The sequence below is a fragment of the Xiphophorus hellerii genome, chromosome 12, assembly GCF_003331165.1.
Source record: "Xiphophorus hellerii strain 12219 chromosome 12, Xiphophorus_hellerii-4.1, whole genome shotgun sequence".
NCBI lineage: Eukaryota > Metazoa > Chordata > Actinopteri > Cyprinodontiformes > Poeciliidae > Xiphophorus > Xiphophorus hellerii.
This window is the reverse complement of record NC_045683.1, coordinates 10,434,492-10,456,799: the sequence shown is the minus strand read 5'-3', so window position 1 is coordinate 10,456,799 and position 22,308 is coordinate 10,434,492. Positions and strand designations below refer to the sequence as shown.

At 37.5% G+C, this 22,308-nt stretch overlaps 1 protein-coding gene across 2 annotated transcripts in view; it reads right to left on the bottom strand.

Annotated features, from left to right (window-relative positions):
- rasgrf2b (Ras protein-specific guanine nucleotide-releasing factor 2b) overlaps positions 1–22,308 on the bottom strand; it is a 57,020-nt gene that overhangs the window by 3,347 nt on the left and 31,365 nt on the right. The window contains exons 6-28 of one of the 2 annotated variants that reach the window (XM_032579591.1): positions 21,421–21,537; positions 21,213–21,292; positions 19,182–19,375; positions 18,957–19,066; positions 18,760–18,878; positions 16,044–16,204; positions 15,894–15,960; positions 15,353–15,489; positions 14,852–14,934; positions 13,058–13,306; positions 10,558–10,650; positions 7,527–8,008; positions 6,761–6,886; positions 5,705–5,794; positions 4,342–4,448; positions 3,515–3,627; positions 3,320–3,380; positions 1,548–1,651; positions 1,209–1,293; positions 927–1,124; positions 532–611; positions 201–318; positions 39–107 (exon numbers count right to left, since the gene is read on the bottom strand). In XM_032579591.1, the coding sequence (XP_032435482.1) occupies positions 39–107; positions 201–318; positions 532–611; positions 927–1,124; positions 1,209–1,293; positions 1,548–1,651; positions 3,320–3,380; positions 3,515–3,627; positions 4,342–4,448; positions 5,705–5,794; positions 6,761–6,886; positions 7,527–8,008; positions 10,558–10,650; positions 13,058–13,306; positions 14,852–14,934; positions 15,353–15,489; positions 15,894–15,960; positions 16,044–16,204; positions 18,760–18,878; positions 18,957–19,066; positions 19,182–19,375; positions 21,213–21,292; positions 21,421–21,537 (3,043 nt within the window). The remainder of the gene's footprint in view (positions 1–38; positions 108–200; positions 319–531; positions 612–926; positions 1,125–1,208; positions 1,294–1,547; positions 1,652–3,319; positions 3,381–3,514; positions 3,628–4,341; positions 4,449–5,704; positions 5,795–6,760; positions 6,887–7,526; positions 8,009–10,557; positions 10,651–13,057; positions 13,307–14,851; positions 14,935–15,352; positions 15,490–15,893; positions 15,961–16,043; positions 16,205–18,759; positions 18,879–18,956; positions 19,067–19,181; positions 19,376–21,212; positions 21,293–21,420; positions 21,538–22,308) is intronic. The other variant, XM_032579592.1, reaches the window with a different exon arrangement.

Here is a 22,308-nt window from a genome sequence, read left to right as displayed (position 1 = left end):
TAAAGACAATGAAGCAAAAAAGTAACAAAAGAAAGTACCTTAGGTTGATGCTCTATTCTGTAAGGTGTCTGCTGGAACTGACGGATCTCTCTGATGATGTGTGAGATCTAATGAAAATGTAAAAACAATTACTAATAAAAAAAAACCAGAGTCCCGATGTATTTATTATTTGGTCAAACTTGTGGATCTATAATGCTCACCATCCTCATTTTGGAGAAATTAACAAGACCCTCCTCAGTAAAATTGGGAGTTCCTTCCTCAATAAAGGCCAAGTCTGTCAGATACATTCCCAGGTATGGCACACACGGAGGGTTGCAGCTGCATGATGAATGTTTGAAAATAATACAGTTTAGGTCAGAAATGTACATACATGTCTCACATGTCATAATAATTTTAGACATTGATGCATTTGAACTGTTTTCTTTCACGTTGGGATATTTTACAGTATACAATTTCAATAACTTAAAAAAATAGGGCAGATTAAAATTACCTTTTTTTTTTTTTTTTTTTTTGATGAGTACAGTGTCTTACTTTTTCAGCGTCTCCCTCAGGTTTTTAAATCTTCCCTCAGAGGACACGGTCTTCTGCAGTTTATCCATCAGAGCTTTAGTCTGGAAAATACAACAAACAAACAATGACATTTATTTTAAAAGCATTGCTGCAAGCAGCACAAAACAAATATGGGCTCTACATTAACTTCTGGCCCACGTATCGGTCATAATAAAATTAACATTTATACTCTTTTAGTAAATTACAATCTATCTGGGGATTAGAACAATATAAATGTACTCTGTTTTGTATTTTTGTAATTGTCATAATGTTTGTAATTTTTAGGTTTCACATTTAGGCACACATTAGAAGTAATAGCTTTAGGACATGTTGTACAATGTGGTTAGTTTAAAATGTTTATTACATGTTGTTTGTACCTGTTTGCTGATTTTAGCCCATGTCTTCTTCAGACGGTAGATGGCGCTGCGATTGAGCGCAGACGTGATCTCCAGCACTCCGTTGTAGTTGTTCAGACAGCGACAGATGTCCGCCACGGCGACCCACTTCTCGATGGAGCTCGCTCTCGAGCCAACATCAGTGTGGCTCATAATCTGGGATGCCACAAGGTTACTCATCTGCAAAGGAAATGGAAAGGTTTTAAAGCACCTAATGGGCCCTAAAGATAAATAAGACACATTTTTCACAGAGGCACAAGTTACATCATTGAAATGTTGACTGGTTTTCATGATGTAGGGAGTCCTTTCAGTCTTATCGACCTTCATCCAGCCCTGGCCCAGGAACTCTCTGGCAGAGAGGAGACAAAGACAAACTGCTGAGCTCAGATCAACTTGTTAATCCAGCCTGTTCTGGAAGTCTTACAGATGTTTTCCTCTGGGGTCTGACTGCTCTGTCATAATTTACAGAGGAATGTTAAACCACTTAACTCTGACAAACTAATTTATTAGTAGACAGCTCTCTGAACTCTGTAATTTATGGACTATAGAATGTTAATGTTTTCTCACAATTCATCTAAAATAGAGTGCTATGAAAGGACTGACTCGTAGGGAATGCTCCTGAAGACGATGTGATCCAGCAGAGTGATCTGCTCAGCCAGCTCCATCGCCGAGAGAGACTCAAAATACTCAGCCTTTGGACAGTCCGCCTTAACACACACACACACAGAGAACAAACTCATAAACAAGCATAAATAATATAGATGTCTAATACAGGGAGCAACTGTGATGGATATGAGAGGTGACAGCCAACCTTCCCCTGTTGACTGACAGTCAGGAAGAGGGAGTTCTGACCCCTTCTGCCTGCAGGACAGGACAGTGAGGACTGACCAAGACTTTTCACATCTTACACAAGCAACATACTGTGAAGCTTAGGTATTTTTATGGTTGCATGTGATTCCTTGGTGAAAGTATTAATGCCACCTAAACTTTTCTATAAAATGTTGCATGTCACATAAACCTTCGTGTAATTTTATGTGAATCTAATAAGTTTGGAGTGAATTCGTCTCAATCCTGAGTTTAAACTCTAATGATTTATTTTCACTGCAATTACAGCTGAAAATCAGTGGCCTATGTTTCTACCAGTCACATCAAAAGACTAAATCTCCTGCATGTGCTGCTTTCTAAATCAGCTCAAGCTCAGTTTGATTTTGTGGAAAACAATTGTGAACATCAATTTTTACATTTTGACAAAATTTATCAACTTGATTTTAATCTTGACTTTGATTAAGCTGCAACTTTAACAGTTTTCTTGTTTTAAGGATTTCCCTATTTAGCTCCATCCACCTTCCTATCAACTCTGACCCACTTCTCTGTCTCTGCTAAACAAAATAATCCCCACAGCATGATGCTGCCACCACCATGTCTCACTGTTGGGGAAGGTGTGTTCAGGGCATATGGGACATTTTGAATGGGATTTCTGATGGCTTTTTTAAATAAAGGCTTTTTTTTCTTGCCACTTTTCCACAGGGATCAGATTTATTAAGTGTACAACAAATAGCTGTTGTACACTTAACAACAGCTATTTGTTGTTAACAAATAGCTGTTGTTAACAACAGCTATTTGTCAATAGATTTTACCATCTGAACTGTGGATCTATATTCAAAGCTTGTGGATTTTTTTTTATAACATAACTCTGCTTAAATGTCTCCAGAAATGTATCTATGCTGTGTCTGTTTTGTTTCATGATCTTCACGCAGCTGTTTGTTTACTAATGTTCTCCAAAAAACTTCTGAGGCCTTCACAGAATAGCTGTATTTATACTAATATTAAATTACACAGGTGGGCTCAGTTTATTGGCTTAAGAAAGAAAGAGGTTGCAGTAAATTTTGTTTTGGTGTATCGAAGAGAGAGGGGACTGAATAAAAATGTATGACAAACCAAAATTTTATTTGTAAAAAGTTCTGGAAAACATCCATGTTCACATCAGGTAAAAAATGTGTAAATTATTTTTGTCTTGCTCTATCATATCAAATGCTAATTTATTATATTGAAGCTTGGTCTTGTTCTGTGACAAAATGTAAAAACATTGGGGTATCAAGGTATAAACGTTTTTTCAGTTTTTCAGTGTTTTCGATTTAGAGGATACATTATTTTGCAACATTATTAATAATATATAAAGGCACCAGCAGGGTGCCATAAAGCCATTAATCAAAATTAAATGGTGTGTTATTAACTTAGGCTGTAGTTGATGAGGGCAATATTTGGCAACGAGGGTTGATAATTTATCTTTATGCAGGGAATTATTGCAGGATAAAAATTGTAAAAATTATTTATTTTCTCATAAAATCTGTCATTAAATGCTCTCGGTATCTTACCATCTGTAAAATATCCTCTATCCTCAACTGGGCATCCTCCTGCTCGTCTTGAGAAAGGGCACTGGGAGACAAAAAAATTGAAAAGGACAAGAAAAGATGTTTATCAAAATTTATTTATAGAATAAGCAACATCTCATGAAAGAGACGTATTGTTTCCTTTAATTCAGTTACTGCTGCTGTGTGCTGGTGTCGCACTTTAATATGTTGGCAGTAGCTTTTCTCTCCTGGGGCAGGAGGTCTGGATCTCGCAGCACTTCCTCCAGGAGATAAATCACCGACATCTTCAGCTCCCCATTCATCTCAAAGTCCTAATCACAAAGACAAATAAACACCTAGACTGAGCACGCTTGTACTGAAGACACCAAACTAAAACTACTGTAGCTTTTCCACTCTGTCCAGCTCCAGCTAGTCAAGCATCTGGAACTAGCTGTGTCTCAAATATTTCCAGATGCTTGAGCATTTTTCCAACCATCCAGATTCCCCTCGGTCCTTAAAAGTCTTTACACCTTTTCATTCTGTAAATTCCCATGTAAACTCCCACCTCAACTCTAGTTCAAAGGTCAGCATTCAATCTCTTTTTGCTCTTTAGTCACTAGAAGAGCAAAAAGAGCATATTGTGTTGGAGCTCTGCTGTGTGTTAACAAGCCCACTAAAGCTGGCAAGTCATCGCAGAATTTTGTATTATTGAAGAAATGTACAGAAAACAGGTCAATGCAGTTAGCCTAGAAGGACCTCTGCGCAGAGTCAGGCAATTACCTTGATGTTCAATTCATTAAACAATGGCTGTTTAGCAGAGGGGTTGGTCAGTCGAGCCGGCTGTCCAGCTGAAACAGCAACAATATGCTGTGTGTTTGGGTGTGTGGGTTTGTGTCAGGGTGTGCTTGTGAGCCGTTTATATTTTTCAGTAGAGAGCAGCGGAGCAGCAAGAGAATCCATCAGTCACCTGCTTTAATTAGACCACACAGATGCATGAACACAAGCAGGAACAGTCAGACCTGCACACAGCAGTAGGTGTAACAAACCTGTGAGTGTTTGGAGACCCAGTGACGCAGCACATTGAGGACTCTGTTGGTTGCAGCTCTGCGGATGATGAACTCTTTATCACAGGTCCTCTCAGAGTTAGTAAACACTGTGAGGGAGAATGAACACAGGCGACAAAATTCCTCATGCGTAAGTGTTTCATATCAGCAGTTTTGTAACAGATTAGTTGTTTACCTGAGGCACATCCACAGGTCTCAATGTTATGACTCACTTAGCATAAAAGTAAGCTAAGTTAAATGAAAAGCTGTTCTGTGGTCAGAAAAACTAAACAAAAACAAAAAAAAAACGGAATAATTATTTTTATATTTCTTAGCCACTCTTCAAAATGGGAAAGAGAAGAGAACTTGCTGCCCAAGAAAGGCAAATGTGTGTCCATTTTCAGAGTTCAGGAAATGTTCTAAAAGAAATGATCTACTTCACGTTAACTTGCCCTTATCTTCAGTCAGAGCAAAAACCTAAAGTGAAAATGAGAAATTAAAAAAAATCTACCGAAGTCAGAATTAAACTGGATTTGGCATAAAACAAGAGATGAACATGTGGAAAAGTCCTTCATGCTCACTTCTGGGTTCTTCTGATGCTGTTGGCAAGTTTTTCTTCTCAAGTACCTCAAAGATTTTTTATAGAGCATCAATTTATGGACGTCAATTCTATAAAATTGGAAGGTTTTTCAGTAGTATAATGATTTGTAAATCATTGTTTCACTAACTCAAAATCCTACCTCTTCAATAAAGTTTGAACTGTTCAGTATGTTTGAGCTAGAGATTAATGCTAATGCACTGAAAGTGTATTTATATTCCAGCTATTTTCAAACATTTGCCAGGTAAGACAATAAATGTGAACTGCACTATATGTTTTTAAAACAACTTTCATATTTAATACAGAACACATCATTCCTTCAAACGCTTCTTTAATGGCTTACGGTTTGCTATGGCTATAAAAAAAATCTTCAAGCATTTATCATAACTTTAAATATTTTCTAATTTTATGTGAACGCCTGGTGGCATTCCAGCACAGCATTTTTTATGCATCACATTTCAAGACTTTCTCATATTTTTTATAATATACTTGGAACCAGAAAACTAGTACTAGTACAGGGTAAAATAAAGTGTCTCTACTGTTTTGTTTTGTTGGTTTTGAATAAATATTAATGCTAAACAAACTAATGTTTGATTAAAACACAAGAGCTCCTTGTATTCATCCTCACACGAGTGACAAATAAAAACCTGCATGGACAAAGAATTCTATAGTTTAGTTTTCTAATTTTATTAAAAGTTATGCAATAAACCATTCAGTTCAAAGCTCGGCAGTAGGTTTCTGTACTCTGTGTGCCTTTTGTGTGTTTACCTGGTGGGGTACCATGTCCTGCTGCTGCAGTTGCAATTGCAAACGCTGAGGCAGGAGAGACGGAGCAGCGTGAATTCTCCCCAGACTGAACTGCAGACACAAAGACACATAATTATCATCAGCAGCAGCAACACAGTTGGTTTTTTCTGCTGTTGCAGTTCAAGAGAAAGGAGTGCATTAAATGACCTCTTCTGACAGCCCATCAGGATTACAGTGGCTCCAAATAAATCACTCGATGTTATGAGTCATAACTTTACTTAAGGATTAAAAGGTTGTCCGCTGAGATCATTCTTCTGTTGTAGTGAACATTATTTGTCATTTTTATGTCAACCTTAATTACAGCCTGATGATGAGTAATGTGTTTAATAATTGCACCACACAAAGAAAAAAAAATGTTTTATTTATTTAGAATTAAAAGATTTGAACTTAAAACTGAGAAGCAACAAAAGACTGTAGAACTTTTTTATTTGGAAAGGTCAAAGTTTCAACAAATTTTATTCAGCTTAGTTAAATAGTATCCATTTGCATTTTTAAAAACGGTTTCACAAGGAACATTGTGTGACAGATTAGTCCTGCTGAATAAAATTTTATCTGAAAATGTAAAAATAATCCATTTCATGAATGTTTGTGGACTGCAAACTTATGTTGAATATCAAGTTTCATGGAATGTATTCATAGACAAAGAAGAAAAACACAGACAAAGCAGTAATTTTGTCTCTAGATAAAAAGATAAATACAGCATTAAAATTACTTCCAAATTAAATCTTACGACAGAAAACAAAAATCACAATCAGTCCTAAAACAGTGATTAAGTCTGCAGCAATTCAATTTACAGATTATCGTGCACTCTAAAAAGTTCAAGTTGCATATAAAACAACAATTTTAAGCATTTTTAGTTGATCAGTTCTTGCCACTTTTTGGATTTGAGTTTTGTGTCAGGCTGTTGCAGCAGAAATCTTGATTGGCTCACTAACCGGGCGGCGGCACAGCGCTGCCAACCTGGCACTGTGGGGTAACCGTGTGCAATAAGGCCCACAAACACACCCACGGATTTACCTCCAGGCTGTCTGTAGCGGAGGTGGCGTGGTGTGGACGGAGAGCGACACGGAGACATGTCTCCCGCCTCGCTGTTCTGCGGAGACTCTGGGATGATTTTCTCCAGCGACACAGATTCCAACACAGCTAGACAGCAAGTTCAGATCAGGAGAAAAGGTACAATAAATGACAGCACTGCTTATAATGATGAACATTAATGCTGCAGTTATACAGGACAAGAAAACTTTTTTTATGTAATAATGATGACATCTTTCTATTGACACACTATATATTTATTATTTGCAAACATTGGTTTGGGATTTTACCGACTTCGTCCATATCTGTTCCAAATATATTTGATTAATTTGAAAGAAAACATGCTTTTAAGAGAGATGGATGACATGTTCAAAAAAAGACACCGACCAGAACAGGAACAGTTATACATTTCTGAATATACTGGAAGCTAATTCTCAGAAATTTTTATTTGTAGAAATTCCCCTACTTGTAAAGAACATCTGCCTTACTTGAATGGCGTGTTTGGCATGTTCTCTGGTCTTTCTTATTTTAGAGGTGTTACAGAAGAAAGTTCCTGCTACAGACTTTAAAAAACTGTCTGTCTATACCTTTGCAGTGGGAACTAGAGGGTTTGATTGCAGATTTTTCTCCTGCCACATGCTGACGTGCTCAAATGTGTCCATTTGTGAGTGCGGCTACGTGGATGTAGCTATTTTCTCTTTGGACACTTGGAGGTTGTGGTAAGTTTGTGTTGACGGAAACTTCAACATACTTCTCCGAATGCTCCGCCTCAGTTTTCCCCCGAAAGGATCGATCCGCGGAGCCTCCTCCCCATCTGCTGCTGGGATGGGACTCTGGTCAGGTGAGGAGGGAGTCAAAGGGTCCTGTGACGGCTTGCAGTTGTTGGGAGGAGGCGAGGTGGAAGAGGAAGGTGGAGAGGTAGCAGTCGGGGTTGGGGTTTGCGGCGTCGGAGTTTGAGGGGTCTGGGCAGAAGTGGGGCTACTGGCAGCCGACTGGGAGCTGCTGTGGTTGAAGTTTGAGTTGGACAGAGGAGACGTCAGGTCGAGGCCTCCCACCCTGGCAGTGATGGGGGAGTGAAGAGAAAGCTTTCGGATCCGGACAGGGGAAGAGGTGCGGGACTGGATGGATAACGGAGGAGGAGACGAGAACTTGCGGCAGAGACGAGGAGATCTATCGTTTGTGTTGTCAGTGCCTCTGTTGTTTTGGTTTGTGGCAAAAAACAACTCCAAGGACCTGGAGAGAGGAGAAAAACAATATGTTAGCAAAATAATAGGATATTAAAAAAGCAATAAAGAAAGAGTTCAGGGGGGAAAAGAGAAAACAGACATAATTGCAGCAGTGTGGAAGATTGTTCTCTCATTATAAAACTTTTTTCTTTTAGAACAGTTTTCATAACAAATGAGGAAAGTTGTATTTGGCATATTTCCTTAAAGTGAAGATTTTACAGATAACTGGGAGGGCATGAGGTTTCCTGTTATTAGATTTCTTCAGAGTGATTTGTATTGAGCGGGCAGAGCGGATAAAGGATGTTAGAGCAGTGACAGATTCTTTATTGTTGTACCTCTGCATCCCAGCACACTGAACTGAAAAAATAAAAACCTTTTCCAGGTTACCCTGGTGACTGCCAGCTTTAATTCCCCCAATGTTTAAATTCACACCTTTTTAAAACATCAGAAATATTATCGCTTTGTATAGCCAGGGAGATTACTCAGCTTCAATAAATGCGGTAAAAGGTAGACAAGTGAAGATGAACTTAATACTGTCCTATTAATGTCGAGCCCACAGACAGTTATCATCAGTTTATGCAGTTTATCCCTGAGAGGTTTTATAGCAGCTGTCAAGATGGTTTGGTTTTTACGGTCTGACACTCTTCACGATCAATTTTCACTCTCGTTAGAGTTTGTGTTGTGCAGTTTATTTTCACAAAGATGTAATAGGTTTGAAAGAGTGCAGACTGGTTCACATTTACACTCGTAAGAACACAAACATTATAATGTTTCTTTAAAATAGTCAGCATGTTATATCACATTTATTGTGTAAATATCCACATATGTAAATATCCACATATACTTATACAAACTTAATCTCAAACTGTAAACTGGAGAAAGACCCAACGTTTTTAATTTATTGGGGAATTATTACAATGTTAGGAAGTAATAGTTGTCAAACTCACCTAAGGAACACTTAAACTAAGTCTGTTCAATTAAATTAGATTAGAACAGAACTGAAATATCCTTTATTGTCCCACAGTGGGGAAACATTTAGCAAAAGGACATGACTTACTCTACCTCTATAACATTTTATGAAATTGGAGCAGAAAGAGAATGAGTTTGGACATTGTGCTTTGCAACATCTCTCCAGATCCTATAGAATAGAGTTTTCTCTCATGTAGTTTTCTCTCAGGCTTGCCACTTATGTTTTAGAGGATTTATGTATGGGGACTAAGCTGGCCCTGGAAGACAGTGATTTTGTGTTTGATTAACCATTTCTGTGTTGATTTAGCCATATTTCTAAGTTGGTATGGAAGTGAATTGGAAGAGATAGAGACCTGGAGTGGCCTAGTCAAAATCTGGACTTATTATCCAACTCAGATGCTATATTGTGACTTTAAACAGGTTCCTTCTGCTTAAAAATTCTCCAGTGTCCGCTGTCAGTGAACAGTAATGTAATAGTCTTCTTGACGTTTTTTTAAATAAAAAAATTAATTTTTGCTTTATGAAACTGTTTAATATTAATTTTATCAAATATTAACCAGCTATATTGTCACCTTATGAACATTTAATTTTTCTACTACTGTATTATCAAGTAATTTGTTGATGGATGTTGGATGACAATAATGTGAAAAGTCGAAGAATTATCATTCTGGTGCTTAGTATGTAATTTCTAATTAAGTACTAATTAGAAATTACATATATTATGTACTGTAAATGTAAATGCAACTGTGAGCAATAATAGCAGAGAGTAACTGTAGTTTATGTTTGCTAACCAACACAATGAAAACAATACTAAATGTTTATGTAAAACTATTCTAGATCAAAAAATATGGATATCTTCTAATATTTAAGGTAAGGATAAAATTACAGTCAATCCGTAACCTGTGTTTTCTACAGATAGAAGTAAAAATCTTCCTTAAGTCTGAGAGTCACCGCAGGTTTGGTGTTTGATTCTGTGTCATGAAAGCTGTTGTCAAATGGAAAATAAAACATTTGATTATTGCAGTTCAGGGAGTCGAGTCAAAATTGGTTTATGGGTAGAGTTATCATGCAAAGGCAAACACAGGCATCTTCTGTTTGTATGGGTCTCTCTTACCAATTCAAAACAGAGAACAAGATGCATCTTAAAAAGAAATGAAAAGCTGGAGAGGGGAAGATGCATGAAGAACATGAAGAAGTAATGATAAGCTGAAGAACAACAAGCAGATTAAGAGAATGCAAACTTAAGGTGATTAATATCTTACTGATTTTTTTTATGGGTATAACAATTTGTTGGAAAGAAAACATCTAAAGAAAGTAATATTCCACTGAGAAAAATGCTTTTGGATTAATGCAGCCTTTACACATTAAAATATATTCTGATTTCCCTTCATTTCTTTATTGATGATTCATTATAATGTCAGAGGCAGATGGAGAGTTACAATCCCAGTAAATCATTTGGATAAATTCTCAGTCAGGATTAGCAAAAGCTAGAGCCATGCATTAGTTCAGTATCAGACCATGACCAGAAGAGAGAAGAAGCAGACAGGAGAAAGTGCAGCGGAGTCAACAGAGAAAAGACCAAGTTACTTGGACTGATCCATGGCTATCTTCTTGATCTTCAGACTGTAGTCAGGACAGATGGATGAGATGGACAGACGGTCAAATGAGTGGCTCTGCACCCTGGGATATGTGGGGACAAAAGAGATGGATAACAAAAAATGATTTAATGTTAGGTTGGAATGGTTGAATTGAGACAGAAATCCAAGCGATGGAAGATGGTCAGAGGGATGATGTTGGAAGAGTGATGAATGAATCTCTCTTGGAGAAAAGTTGTGCCTGAGGAAGGAGCAGACACTGTGAGTCAGAGAACAGCAGGGCACAGGAAATATTCAGACTCCTAAGATGATCTGTGGCCACATGGGAGGAAACCCAACCTCAAAAAGGCACATCATTTTAATTTGTAAATATTTATATATGTGCATATTCTATACATATTTATGTGTGGAGATATTTCATCTCAGTCCCTGTAGGAATGAGATGTGAGAAAGAAATCTCTCCCCTTGTAAGAAAGAGTTGGAAGCAGTTTCCGATTTCAACCCATGAAAGCAGTTTAACTGTACTGGGCAAAGACGCCCCAATTTATTTTCTGGAGAATCTGTTTCAGTTAAAACCAGATATTACATTTTTCAAAGTGAAACTTTTCTTACTTTCTGACATCAAATAAACATTTTTTGGTCATGGTCAGTTAGGATTAAGAGAGACTCTTTTAACCTTCTTGCATTTCTTTTTCTAAATCTACTAGAATTATTATGCCTTTAAAGAACTAGTGAAGGTCAAGCTGATGATGCTGTGGCTTCATCAGCTCCAGTAGGTGACAACTGGACTCATAAGTTGGCAGACTATGACACTCCCAGCATAGAAGATATTTGAGAAACTGCCTTGGCTTTCAATCAATCTGACGCAAAAGGAAACATCATCTAAAAACAAAATTATTCTGAATTCCCTACAAATATGGCGTTACACACAGACACCAACAATACTGTTTATCTTCTCTGTATTCAAAAATTGGAGACTCCAAAAACAAAAGAAGACAAAACTAATGAACCAAAGAGATTATTTAGATTTTCATGGAAAGAAAATGTCTTGGAAGGACTTTCTAATTTAAATAATGTTTAACTTAATTAAATGCTGCTAGTGGGCTGGGTGCAAGGTTCACCTACCGCAGAAAATCAAATTACCCCGAAAATGGAGCGATAATTTGATTTTAATTTGATTTGAGTACTTGATTATTTAATATACTTGACAGCTAAATCATAAAGTTAAAAAAGCTCAAAACAGGAACTTCGCTGTCATCTTATGTTTGTTTCAAAAGGGAGAATTATGTATTTTCCTGCAACATAGTCAAAGTTTTATACCACAATAAAGTTACTATGTTACCTTCAGTTGTAACATAGTAACTTTACCGCCAGTTATAACAATTGAAAAGAAGTTTGACTGTGCATCTTAGCCATATCTGACGCCTGAAATTGGCCTCTGTCTCTTTAAGAAGCTCCTAACCTTTCCAACATCATCACAGTAATGCTTCTTCATGATGCTGTTTAAATCAGTTCTTATTAGTATTGGACTGAGAAGTAGTCTGTATGATGAACTCAGCAGACTTGCAGCTCCATCGGGTGTTTGCTAACACCTGCCAAGAGGGAATAACATTATAGCAAGATAAAAAGCTCAGTAAAGTTGATTTTGCACAATACCCACCTCCATCTTTTAAAATTGCCCTGTTTTACAGTCACGTGCATTGACATTGACTTTACTTCTAGAGTAAGTGATTAACTTAAAATATAAATTAGTAGTTATATTTAATTGTTCTTACGGGTAAATCAGATTTGACTAAGCTCGATTTGATCGCTTCACCTTTATAAAACACAACACATTGAATGGTGCATCTCTACTACCTATCTGCTTAAAGCAAATCCTACAATAACCATCCCTACCTCCATGTGACTAGCTTACCAGAAAATTGTTAAAATAATAAAGATACAGTTTAGGCAAAACATGCTTTCTGTACGATACAGCTTTAATTTAATCTATTTGGAAAAGCATGTATTAAAATCTAGAAAAACTGCAAACATGCAACTATCATTCCTGTGTGCCTCTAATGCTCAAGTGCTTCCTTCTTGTTCTCATCCAGTGAAGGCAGCCACAAGTCATGGTGAGTTAAGTAACTATGTCCTTTGGCATAAAAAAACACAAACTTTTCCAGTCAAAACCCAGAGCTGAGCAGAAATGTGGATGGAGCATAAACACCCTGCTCTGATGCAGCCAGAGATACAATGAGATTTAGATTGAACATCATGTGACACACAGCAGATTTTTATGTTGATGCCAAACAAAATTTGTTGAGGCATCTGTCCTGCCGGCCCTTCAGATACAAACATTGCTTGTTCAAGCTGGTAGGCTTAATCTTGTCATGTGTAAAGTCAAAAACTGATTCTTACATTTTAAAGAAAAATAATGCAATCCCTGCAGCAAATGTGTGTTGTATGACCAAAGGCATGACTGCATAATTTGTATGTGTAAATTGTAAGACCTGATGGGTATGGAGGAAAAGGGCTTCTTGTAGATGTCAGCCAGTTTGTCCATGACCACGGTTGCCGTGGTGAAGATCCTGTACGTGTGCAGGAAGGTGTTCAGGAAGTCTATAGAGAGGAAGCGCAGGTCGGTCAGCCGCTCCAGCAGCCGCTCCACACTCGCGTAACGGATCTGGGGGACCTTGCAGGAGTTGAGCGTCTTGCTGAAGCAAATGTCAATATCATCTTTATGGAGGCGCACATCGGATCTGATGGATACACACACACACGCGCACACGCCGACACAAACACAAAACAGCATGTGGGTGACTGCAGGGCAGCACAGCAAGAAAAAATTATTAAATGCCACTGAGCAAAAATAAGGTTAGGCCAATAAAGAGAGAAATAAAAATGAAAACTATAAATTAAAAGAAACAAACATAATACATAAAACTTTGACTTAAAACAATTACTTTTTCACAGGAACATGGATCTAGTATCAAAATGGTCACAAAAGCTTTAGATGTAAAAGCATCTTGATATTTGTGAATATGATTGTTACATGCTCTTTTAAGTGTCCATATTTTCATACAAATCAGTGAAGACGACACATGTGTCTTATCTTACTCAGGTTTTCATTTCCATAACTATGCATGAGCTGCTATGACTTCTCATGTCATTATATCCCTGAATAAAATGACAGTGGTTGCACAAATTTGACATATTATCATAAACATTTAAAAGAAGAAAATTTAAGATGATGCAGCTGTTTTTGTTTTAGTCCCTTCTCTAAGGTTTGGTGCTTTTGTTATAAATTTTTTGAGGGGAGAAGAAAAGAGAGTCTTCTGCAAAGGGATGCTTTGTACTCGCTTTGATTTGAAGTAATTTTGTTATTATTTGTCCTCAGTGCACATTAGCTACATTTGGCTATGGGGCTGCAATAAATGGTTTCAACCAGCAGGAGGTCAAATTTAAAACCACAAAGCAGGTTTATTGCACAAAATGCCTCCTTTATTGCTCTTCAATGAGTAACTCTTTCTTCCTTATTTTCTTTCTTTTATTTTCTTGAAGAGTTTAGTGTTTGTTTATGAAAATTGTGCATGAAGACTGAATGTTAAATCAGTCAGGCTGACAGCATGGGTTTTGGCAGCTGTTTAACAGACACGGATGCTCACAATTTTCAAAATAGCATTAACTTAATAATGGACTCATTTAGACTCATTTTACATTCCTACTAATTGACTCGTGAGAAAAAAGTGTAATGGAAAAAAAAGTTGTGCTAAGCAACGGGTGGCAGAGCGAGGATCAGAGTATGCATCAGAAAGTAAAATCTAAGATAAAACTCTTAGATAGTCTTGCACTTCTCATTAAAATATCCAAGCTTTACTAAAGGTATAGCCCAATGGAGATTCTGAAGCAGCCTGACATTTTACTTTTTAATACATAGGTCTAGCTCAGAGGTCATCAACTTCAGTCCTCGAGTTCAAATACCCTGCAACTTTTGGAGGCACCTGTGCTCTAACACACTTTAATCAAATAAATTGTTAATGATCAGGCTTTTGCAAAAAAGCAGAGGTCAATGAGCCTTTTGATCCAGATGATTTTCAACAAGAATGAATGCAAAAGTTGCAGGCGATTGGCGCTCAAGAGCTGGAGTTGCAGATATCGCAAACTGGCCCATGCCTATTTAAAATCCAAACTTGTGTCAATTTTGAAACTAATTTCTCTCCATAGCACTTCACTTTGAACATGCAGCTTGCTCTAGGTGCACAGCATGAAGATATGTGTGCTTTTCTTCACAAAAACATACTTACTTGATCATATGAGGCACAGTGACTTTAGAGTTTTCCTCAAACACACTAGTCATCAAGCCATTACAGCGGATATTATCGATGCACTGTAAATATACAGAGTACAATAATTAACCAAAGACAAAATATTTTCTAAAGATTATACAGACAACTGGTGGAGAGAGCAATAGAAAACATCCCAATGTAGTTCGACCGGGTTTTATTGTTTTCTCATGCTTCCTGCTTTAAATTATTACAAAGGTAGGATTAATAAGAATATGTCAAGACAAGAACGCAGTTTATAAACCCATCATTGTATTCTTTGTGACAAAAATTACTCTAGTGTGACATGCTTGTATGCTGTTACCTTGTTTGTGAAGCACAGAGGCAGCGAGCCCAGGGGAACGGCACTGCACTCTGTTTACTCATCACTAAGCCCCCTCAATGCCCAGCGGAGACATGCTCTTGCTGTTCGGAGGTGTTCTTGTTATTATGTGTTTGTATGGATCTGTGTTGGTGTATTACCTGGCTAATATCACTGGTCCATGCAGCCTTCTCCTGCCGCGACGGTGCCAGCAGCACCACAGTAAAGGAAGGCGAGTCTGATGGCTCCACCACCAACTTAAAGTCCAGCTGACCAAATACCTGACCAGCCGTTTTAGCTGCAATGCAGAGGAAAACAATCAGTGTTTTAAACTACAACACACACCTAGATGCATATGTTCCTAAATATTTATAAGGAAAATAGCACTGAAGGTTAATTAGGCAAACCTTCTTCTGTGCATTGTTGAGGATTAACGGTAAAATGGAGCATGAGTATCCACATGTATGACTCATTCTTTGTATTTATGTGTACCAATCCTAGATGCAAAATTAATTTTCACATAAAGGAGTTACAGTTCTATAATGTCAAAAGATCAAACCATGGTATTTAAAGGGTGAATGTCTGATATTTAAAGGAAATTAATTATTGTTTGACATCTAATTAACCTTCAAAAGAGATGAAGTCTAAATAACCCGATACGTAGGAGGTATTCAAGCAAAGAAAAGGGAACACTGTTCTTACATTCGTCATCAGTAGCATCTGGTTCCTCTATGAGTGTGCAGTCAATAAGGGACAAAACTCCACCTTGCTGTTAGAGGAAGAAAAAAACATTCTAGATTCTTTTTTTCTACTTGTGTATTGTTGCAGAACACAGTGTAACAGTAATGTCACCTTCAGGAGGTGCAGTTTTCCACCAGAGCTGCGAGTGCAGACTAGAAAGTGTTTTGTGAAGAGAAAACACTGCCGTTCTCCCTCTTTCTTCAGGGAAAGGGAGCCGAGACGGACCTTGCTGAGTTTCCCTCGCTCCACGGACGGCAGCTGGATCAGAGAGCCTGTGGAGCAGGAGCGGCATAGGATTACATTACTCATCATTAAACTGACTGAAGAGAAGAAACACACACTGAACTTGTTTACCCAGGTTTCCTACATATTATTCATGTTGAGTTTTTCTCAACTGATTTGATCTATTTATGTGATTAGAATTAAATTTCCTGCGATTGTTAGTTGAGCCTCCACAACATTTGCCTTTAAAGAACTAGTGAAGTAGCAGCTTCTCATTCTTCCAACAAACTTGCAAATGCTTTTAGACATGCACCAATTGCTTCCACACAATTCTCTGCTGCTTTATGACAGTGTTATGTACTTATGTCATGTCAGTCAAAATGAACAATAGCTATGAATGAATGCTAATTAGTCATTCCCTATAAAACTCATCGCATACATATGTCATTACATATAAATTTTATTTAAACAGTTGTCAGAATCTGCCAACTTTTTCTTTATCATTCTTTCTTTCCCAAAACTGAACAATTTCTCTCAGGAGAAACTCAGTTTTCACTAATAATATTGTTTACAGTTCTGCACAGTTTAGTCCAACGGTTGTTTCTTGTGTTTGTTGTAAATAAGTTTATGCTTTTCTTTTGCACAAAGCTGTGAACAAATGAGAACTGCGAATCATATGTGTTTAGTGCCTTGTACTTATTTACTTCACTAAATACATTAACTTGTAACTTCTAAATGTAGATTTCAAATAGCTGTGCAAAAACTATAAAGTGCTGTCTTGAGAAGTTTTAGGGTCCATCACTAAGATCTGACTTTCATTGACATGAATACTTGCTTTTGATGAATGAACTATCCATTTTAGGTTTGGTAGTTTGTTCTAATTGTTTTGAAAAATGTACAAGATGTTGTGCAAATGTCAACAGAGATGTAAGACATGCGCAAAGTGAGAGAAAAACAGTAAAATAAAAGTTAACTGGACTAAACTTAATTTTTGGGGGGCATGTTTTTATTATAGTGAGTAAAAATGGACAAATAGATAAATGGATGAGCAGATGCATTGCTGAACAAATGGAGAGACATGGATGGATGGATGGATGGATGGATGGATGGATGGATGGATGGATGGATGGATGGATGGATGGATGGATGGATGGATGGATGGATGGATGGATGGATGGATGGATGGGTGGATGGATGGATGGATGGATGGATGATATACATATTTCTTTACATACTAAAACCAAAAACCAAATTCCACATTTTCTGGATTGAGTGGAAACCATCTTTACTAAATGCCTTTGAGTGTTTAGAGAATTTTTTTGATGGATTAAAAACACGATCCAAATTAGAAAAAACAAGCCACTTCTGATGAGTCAGCTACAGAGGGAAAAACTCAACCTGATTTCCTAGGACAGTTTAGCATGTCTTTAAAGACTTGTAGATCTCTCCCAGCCAACAGACTTGACAATAAAACCACTGACAGGTAAATTACATTGACTATTTGGTTACAACACGTTGTTCTGCTGGGAAATCTTGGTTCCTGGCATCAATCACCAATTTCAAGGCAGCACCACTCCCAGATGACATCGCCCCTCTTAACAAGACTGTGTGTTTCACCACACAGTAGAGGCAGCTCAACAAGCATAAGATCCTAATCTGTAGGATCAACTGGAAAACCTAATCATCAAAAGGAGAATCCTGCAACCCACAGTCACCTGCTGCTATTTTCCAAGAGCCAAACACCACAGGATGCCCACAAAGGTTCTCTATAAATGCCACAAGGGGCTGCGGCTGTTTTTCACAGCACAACATCAGACAAGGAGTTTCATTACCGCTGCTAAATGAGAAAATCTTATCTAATTTTACCAATCTGATTAAATTTGATAAGTTATGTTGTTAAGAAACAGTAGGAAGCTGTTATTAGGTTTCTACACTTTGAATTAGAGCATCCAGGATGAACACCAGAGTCCATACTGAATTAATGTAACTCAATAACTCCTCAACATATTCAGTTTTGAAAGATTGTGTTTTTATAACTACTTGTTGCTTAAGGTGTGCAGTGCCATGTAAGGTATGTGGAGTAATAAAGGTAATTGAGTGGTTTTACTTTGTTAAACCAGGCAGAGCCTATGGTGAAATCATGCATGTGTTTAGTTGCATACAGATGTGGGGAAAACAGACCCAGGAGGGAAAACCGAACATCAAAATCCAGATTTCGACAGAATCGCATCATCTGCAAAGGGAAAGATGAGAACCTGAGGCTCCTAAAGTATATAGTGACTAGGGCAATTAGCAATACCAGTCAGTTACTGAAGCATCTGCCAGTCAAAATAGTGAATGGTCAGTTATATGCACGAGACATCATCCCAATGTCTTGATTAGGTTTTAAAAAATCACTTTTGGTGTCTGTAGGAGATCCTCTAGTTGCAGCTGACCAGCATGTGAGGCATACAGACGTTAAACTACTGGGACAAGAGCCCAATACAAACAGCTGTTAACAAGCAATTTGAATGAAACAGCATAAATCACAGTAAACAAGGCGTTTTCTGTATCATGTAAGACACAAACTGCTAAAGAGTATTGCTGTGAACCGATGAAGACTCACCCTGCCTGACGAAGGTCTGGCTGGTGTCCAGCAGGATGTCGCAGCCTTCAACAATCATTCTCTCAATGGCCAGATTCTTCCGGATGTTTTCTGTGTCGCTAACCTCATCGTGCATCACTCTGGACACACAATAAGGAAGTTATTTCAGTTTTTATAATCAGAGTGAATAGAAAAATGTTGAGTATTTCAACACCTACCTAGATAATTCCTCTAATTTGGACTTGGCAAACTCAAGACTCTTGCGCTCCACATGCTCATGAGGTGTGTGGGCCAGGAGTTCGTGTAGTGTTATGATGTAACGAGGGATCTTTATGGAGTAAAGAGCATTATGGAAAAGTAAAGTTGAGTGGATATATACATTTAATTCAGTCGTGCAAAAGTTTGTTTCCAAGCATCAGAGTGTGGCAGAGTTTATGATCTACCTGGAACATTGGGTATGTGAGAAAAGTCTCAAGCATCCTTCCTTCACAGGCAGCGTTGGACTCATACTGTTTCAGCAGTTTGTCGAAGTCTCTGTTCTGCTTACAGTTGGCTAAAACTTGAAGGCTGTACTGATGGTTACGCACAAACTCCTGGTAGATGTTTAGCATGGGCAGCAGGATGTCAAACAGGTCAGCTGGAGGTAAAACATACAATGTAAATGCACATGCAGTCAGTACCTCCAAATTGTGACAAAAATATATATATATATTTTCCCTCCATTGTTTTTAGGACAATATCTGTCTCACTGTCAGTAGGATGTTTTCCACAGTTTTATTGGTAATAATAGCAACAATTCATATATTTATAAATATTTATTCAGTTGCACTTTTTCTGTCCAATGACTGTTGAACTATGCAGCTCCTCCACGAGTTGCAAGGATTCATGTTTCACATATTTAGTTTAATTACTGTTAATTTTTTTCAGTGTTTAAAGTTTGTGTGCTCAGTCCGATAAAATATAAAAATATAAACATAAAAGCAAAAGATTTCCAGGCATTATTTTTTATTTAATTCAGCTATAAATGGATAAATGAGACTATGAGTAGAAGAAAATGTCCCCTGGGTATTTTTTCAGTAGAATCAGCAGAGTCCAAATGTTTTATTAGATATACAGAAATTTTAATGTGCTTACTAGAGTACATGCAGTACATCATTTATGAAGCTTAACGATGCACTGAGAAATTGTCTGGTGATTAGAAATTCATACTTTTCACCTTAATCAGCCCAAACCAATGACTGGAGAGTTGAAAGCTCCAAAAATAATATTTTTCTCCTGAATGGTGAGCATGCTGGACTGACCACTCCCTGGTCAAGCTAACAAAGTTGGACAGTTTCACAAACCATTTAATTTTCTAAGGGTTTCATTTAGGCTGCATGATAGTGAGAAAGAGCAACACTTTCAGGAGATAACAGGAAGACTCAATGTATTAGAGCAAAGTTGCTTTTTTCTATTCTTTGAGCTTTCAATCAATGTCTACCATGGAAAATATTACATTTTGTTATGTTATTAACCTTTTGCAAATCTAAAGGTTATGGTACACATATGCATTTTCTAGAATATAGAGACCACTTTAGTAATGTTAGCCACACAAGACGGTAATTGCTTTTATAGTTTGCTAAAGATTGTTCATGATTAAAATCTCTTACCATTTTCTTTTTGTTTTAAAATAACTGTGAAACCTCTCTCAAACATAGGGTGTGACATCACATTTTTTCCTGAAATAAATAAATAACACTTGCTCACAAAAATGAGCTTTTTACTAAATTGAAACAGAAATGGGCTAAAATCAGTATTAGCAGATCAAAGCTGTTCAAAAGAGATCAGACATTCAGCCCCTCCAATTCTTAATAAAGTCTATTTAATAAATATAGTAACCACAGTCTGCAACATGTTTTCCCTTCTTAAAATGTATTCATGACCTGAGAAGGAAAAAAAGAAATAGATGAAAAATAAAAACTGCACAGTTCTTTTTGGTGATAAAAGGACTGGCTGCATAATGAGGGGATCTCAAACATGTTTTCTACAGCAGTAATTGATATGAAAGATGTCAGTGATAAAATGTCTACATCTAGATTCTGCTTGAAAAGAAGAGCCACATCAGGTCGACAAGTTTAATCAGCGTTTTCCTCTATGTTATAATTTGTCACCAGTAATTTGCTGCCACATCTGTCAGCCGCCTGTCTCCAGGGTGATGCTTATCTGGTGAGGGGTTTTTTTTTTAGGGGGTGAGAAGCTTCTGGTCTGGATAGTTATTGTCTGTGAAGACAATGAGTCTGCTCAGTGCAGACTGAGATAGGAACGCCGGGGTTTTTGTGAATAGGACTAAGTGACATTAACAGTGATGTCTGGTGTGAATAGGAAATATTGAAGCGGAGAATCGCTAAAAAGCAGACCTTCATGCCTTCAGCGAGCGTGGTTATGGATTGTGTTTGTGTGCTCTGCTCTGTGTGTGAAGGCGAGTGACAGCTCACCCAGCACCAGAGTTGGCCAGTTGGCGATCCTCGCTTTCAAGCCTTGATGGAAAATCTCATGGAGGAACATAATGGTCTCACTGGGAGCATATTGAAAACACATTAATAGTGTCGACTTTAGGGAGATTTATGGAAAAGCAGAGAACAGTTTTTGGTTTTATTTTTTTTAAAGTAATAAAAAGACACATTCAAACATACAGCAACACACCTGTTGAGGAAGATGCTGCTCACATCATCATGGCTGATGGGAGGTTTCTTTGAACTGGCGGCCATTCTAAGAGGTCTGAGGAAACAGTTGACCAGGATATAGAGCTGGTGGACATACCTGTCATACACCGACACACACATAGGTAAAAAGAAATTATGAAAGATTGGTTGTTCTACAAGATATCCTAATATAGGGGTAGCCATACTGCAAATAAAGAGTGGCATGCAATGTGCGTCCTGTGGGAAAGGGCTTTCAGATGTGGTAATGCGCACACACTTCCAAATTGTGCGAATAGACTGGGACTGAAGTAGGTCCCAGTTTGAATACAAAATACATTAGCCACCATAGCCTGCCATAATAACAAATTTTGCTATTACATTTTGCATTCTCTGCTGAAATGAACTGTCCACAATGGAACTGGAAAACATTTTAAATATCCAAAATAAAATACAATAAAAAGAATAATTAAAATGGAAATAAACACCACAGACAACAGAAATCATAAATAAAATGGATTATGATGTACTGTATATGTAAACAAAATAACCCTTCAAAAATATATCAGAATGAAAATTACGAAGCTCATTTATATTTATCATGTGATCAATTGCTTAATGCATCACAGTTAAGGAGAAGAAAGGGATATGTGGTTTAAGATCTGATTTTACAATTGTGCAGTGCAAACTGATTCAGGGTTCAGAGTCTTGCTGTAATCAGTGAAAAACTGATTTTTGCTTTTGTGTCCTTCTTACTGCAAATGCTAAAATATGCACCCTGTGCTATATGTTCAGGCAACTCCTGTCATCTGGATCATTTCATCCTGTTGATAATTTGATTAATTTTAATGGTGCCTTCCTTCAAAGCGAGCCTAAAACAGATGGTGAACGC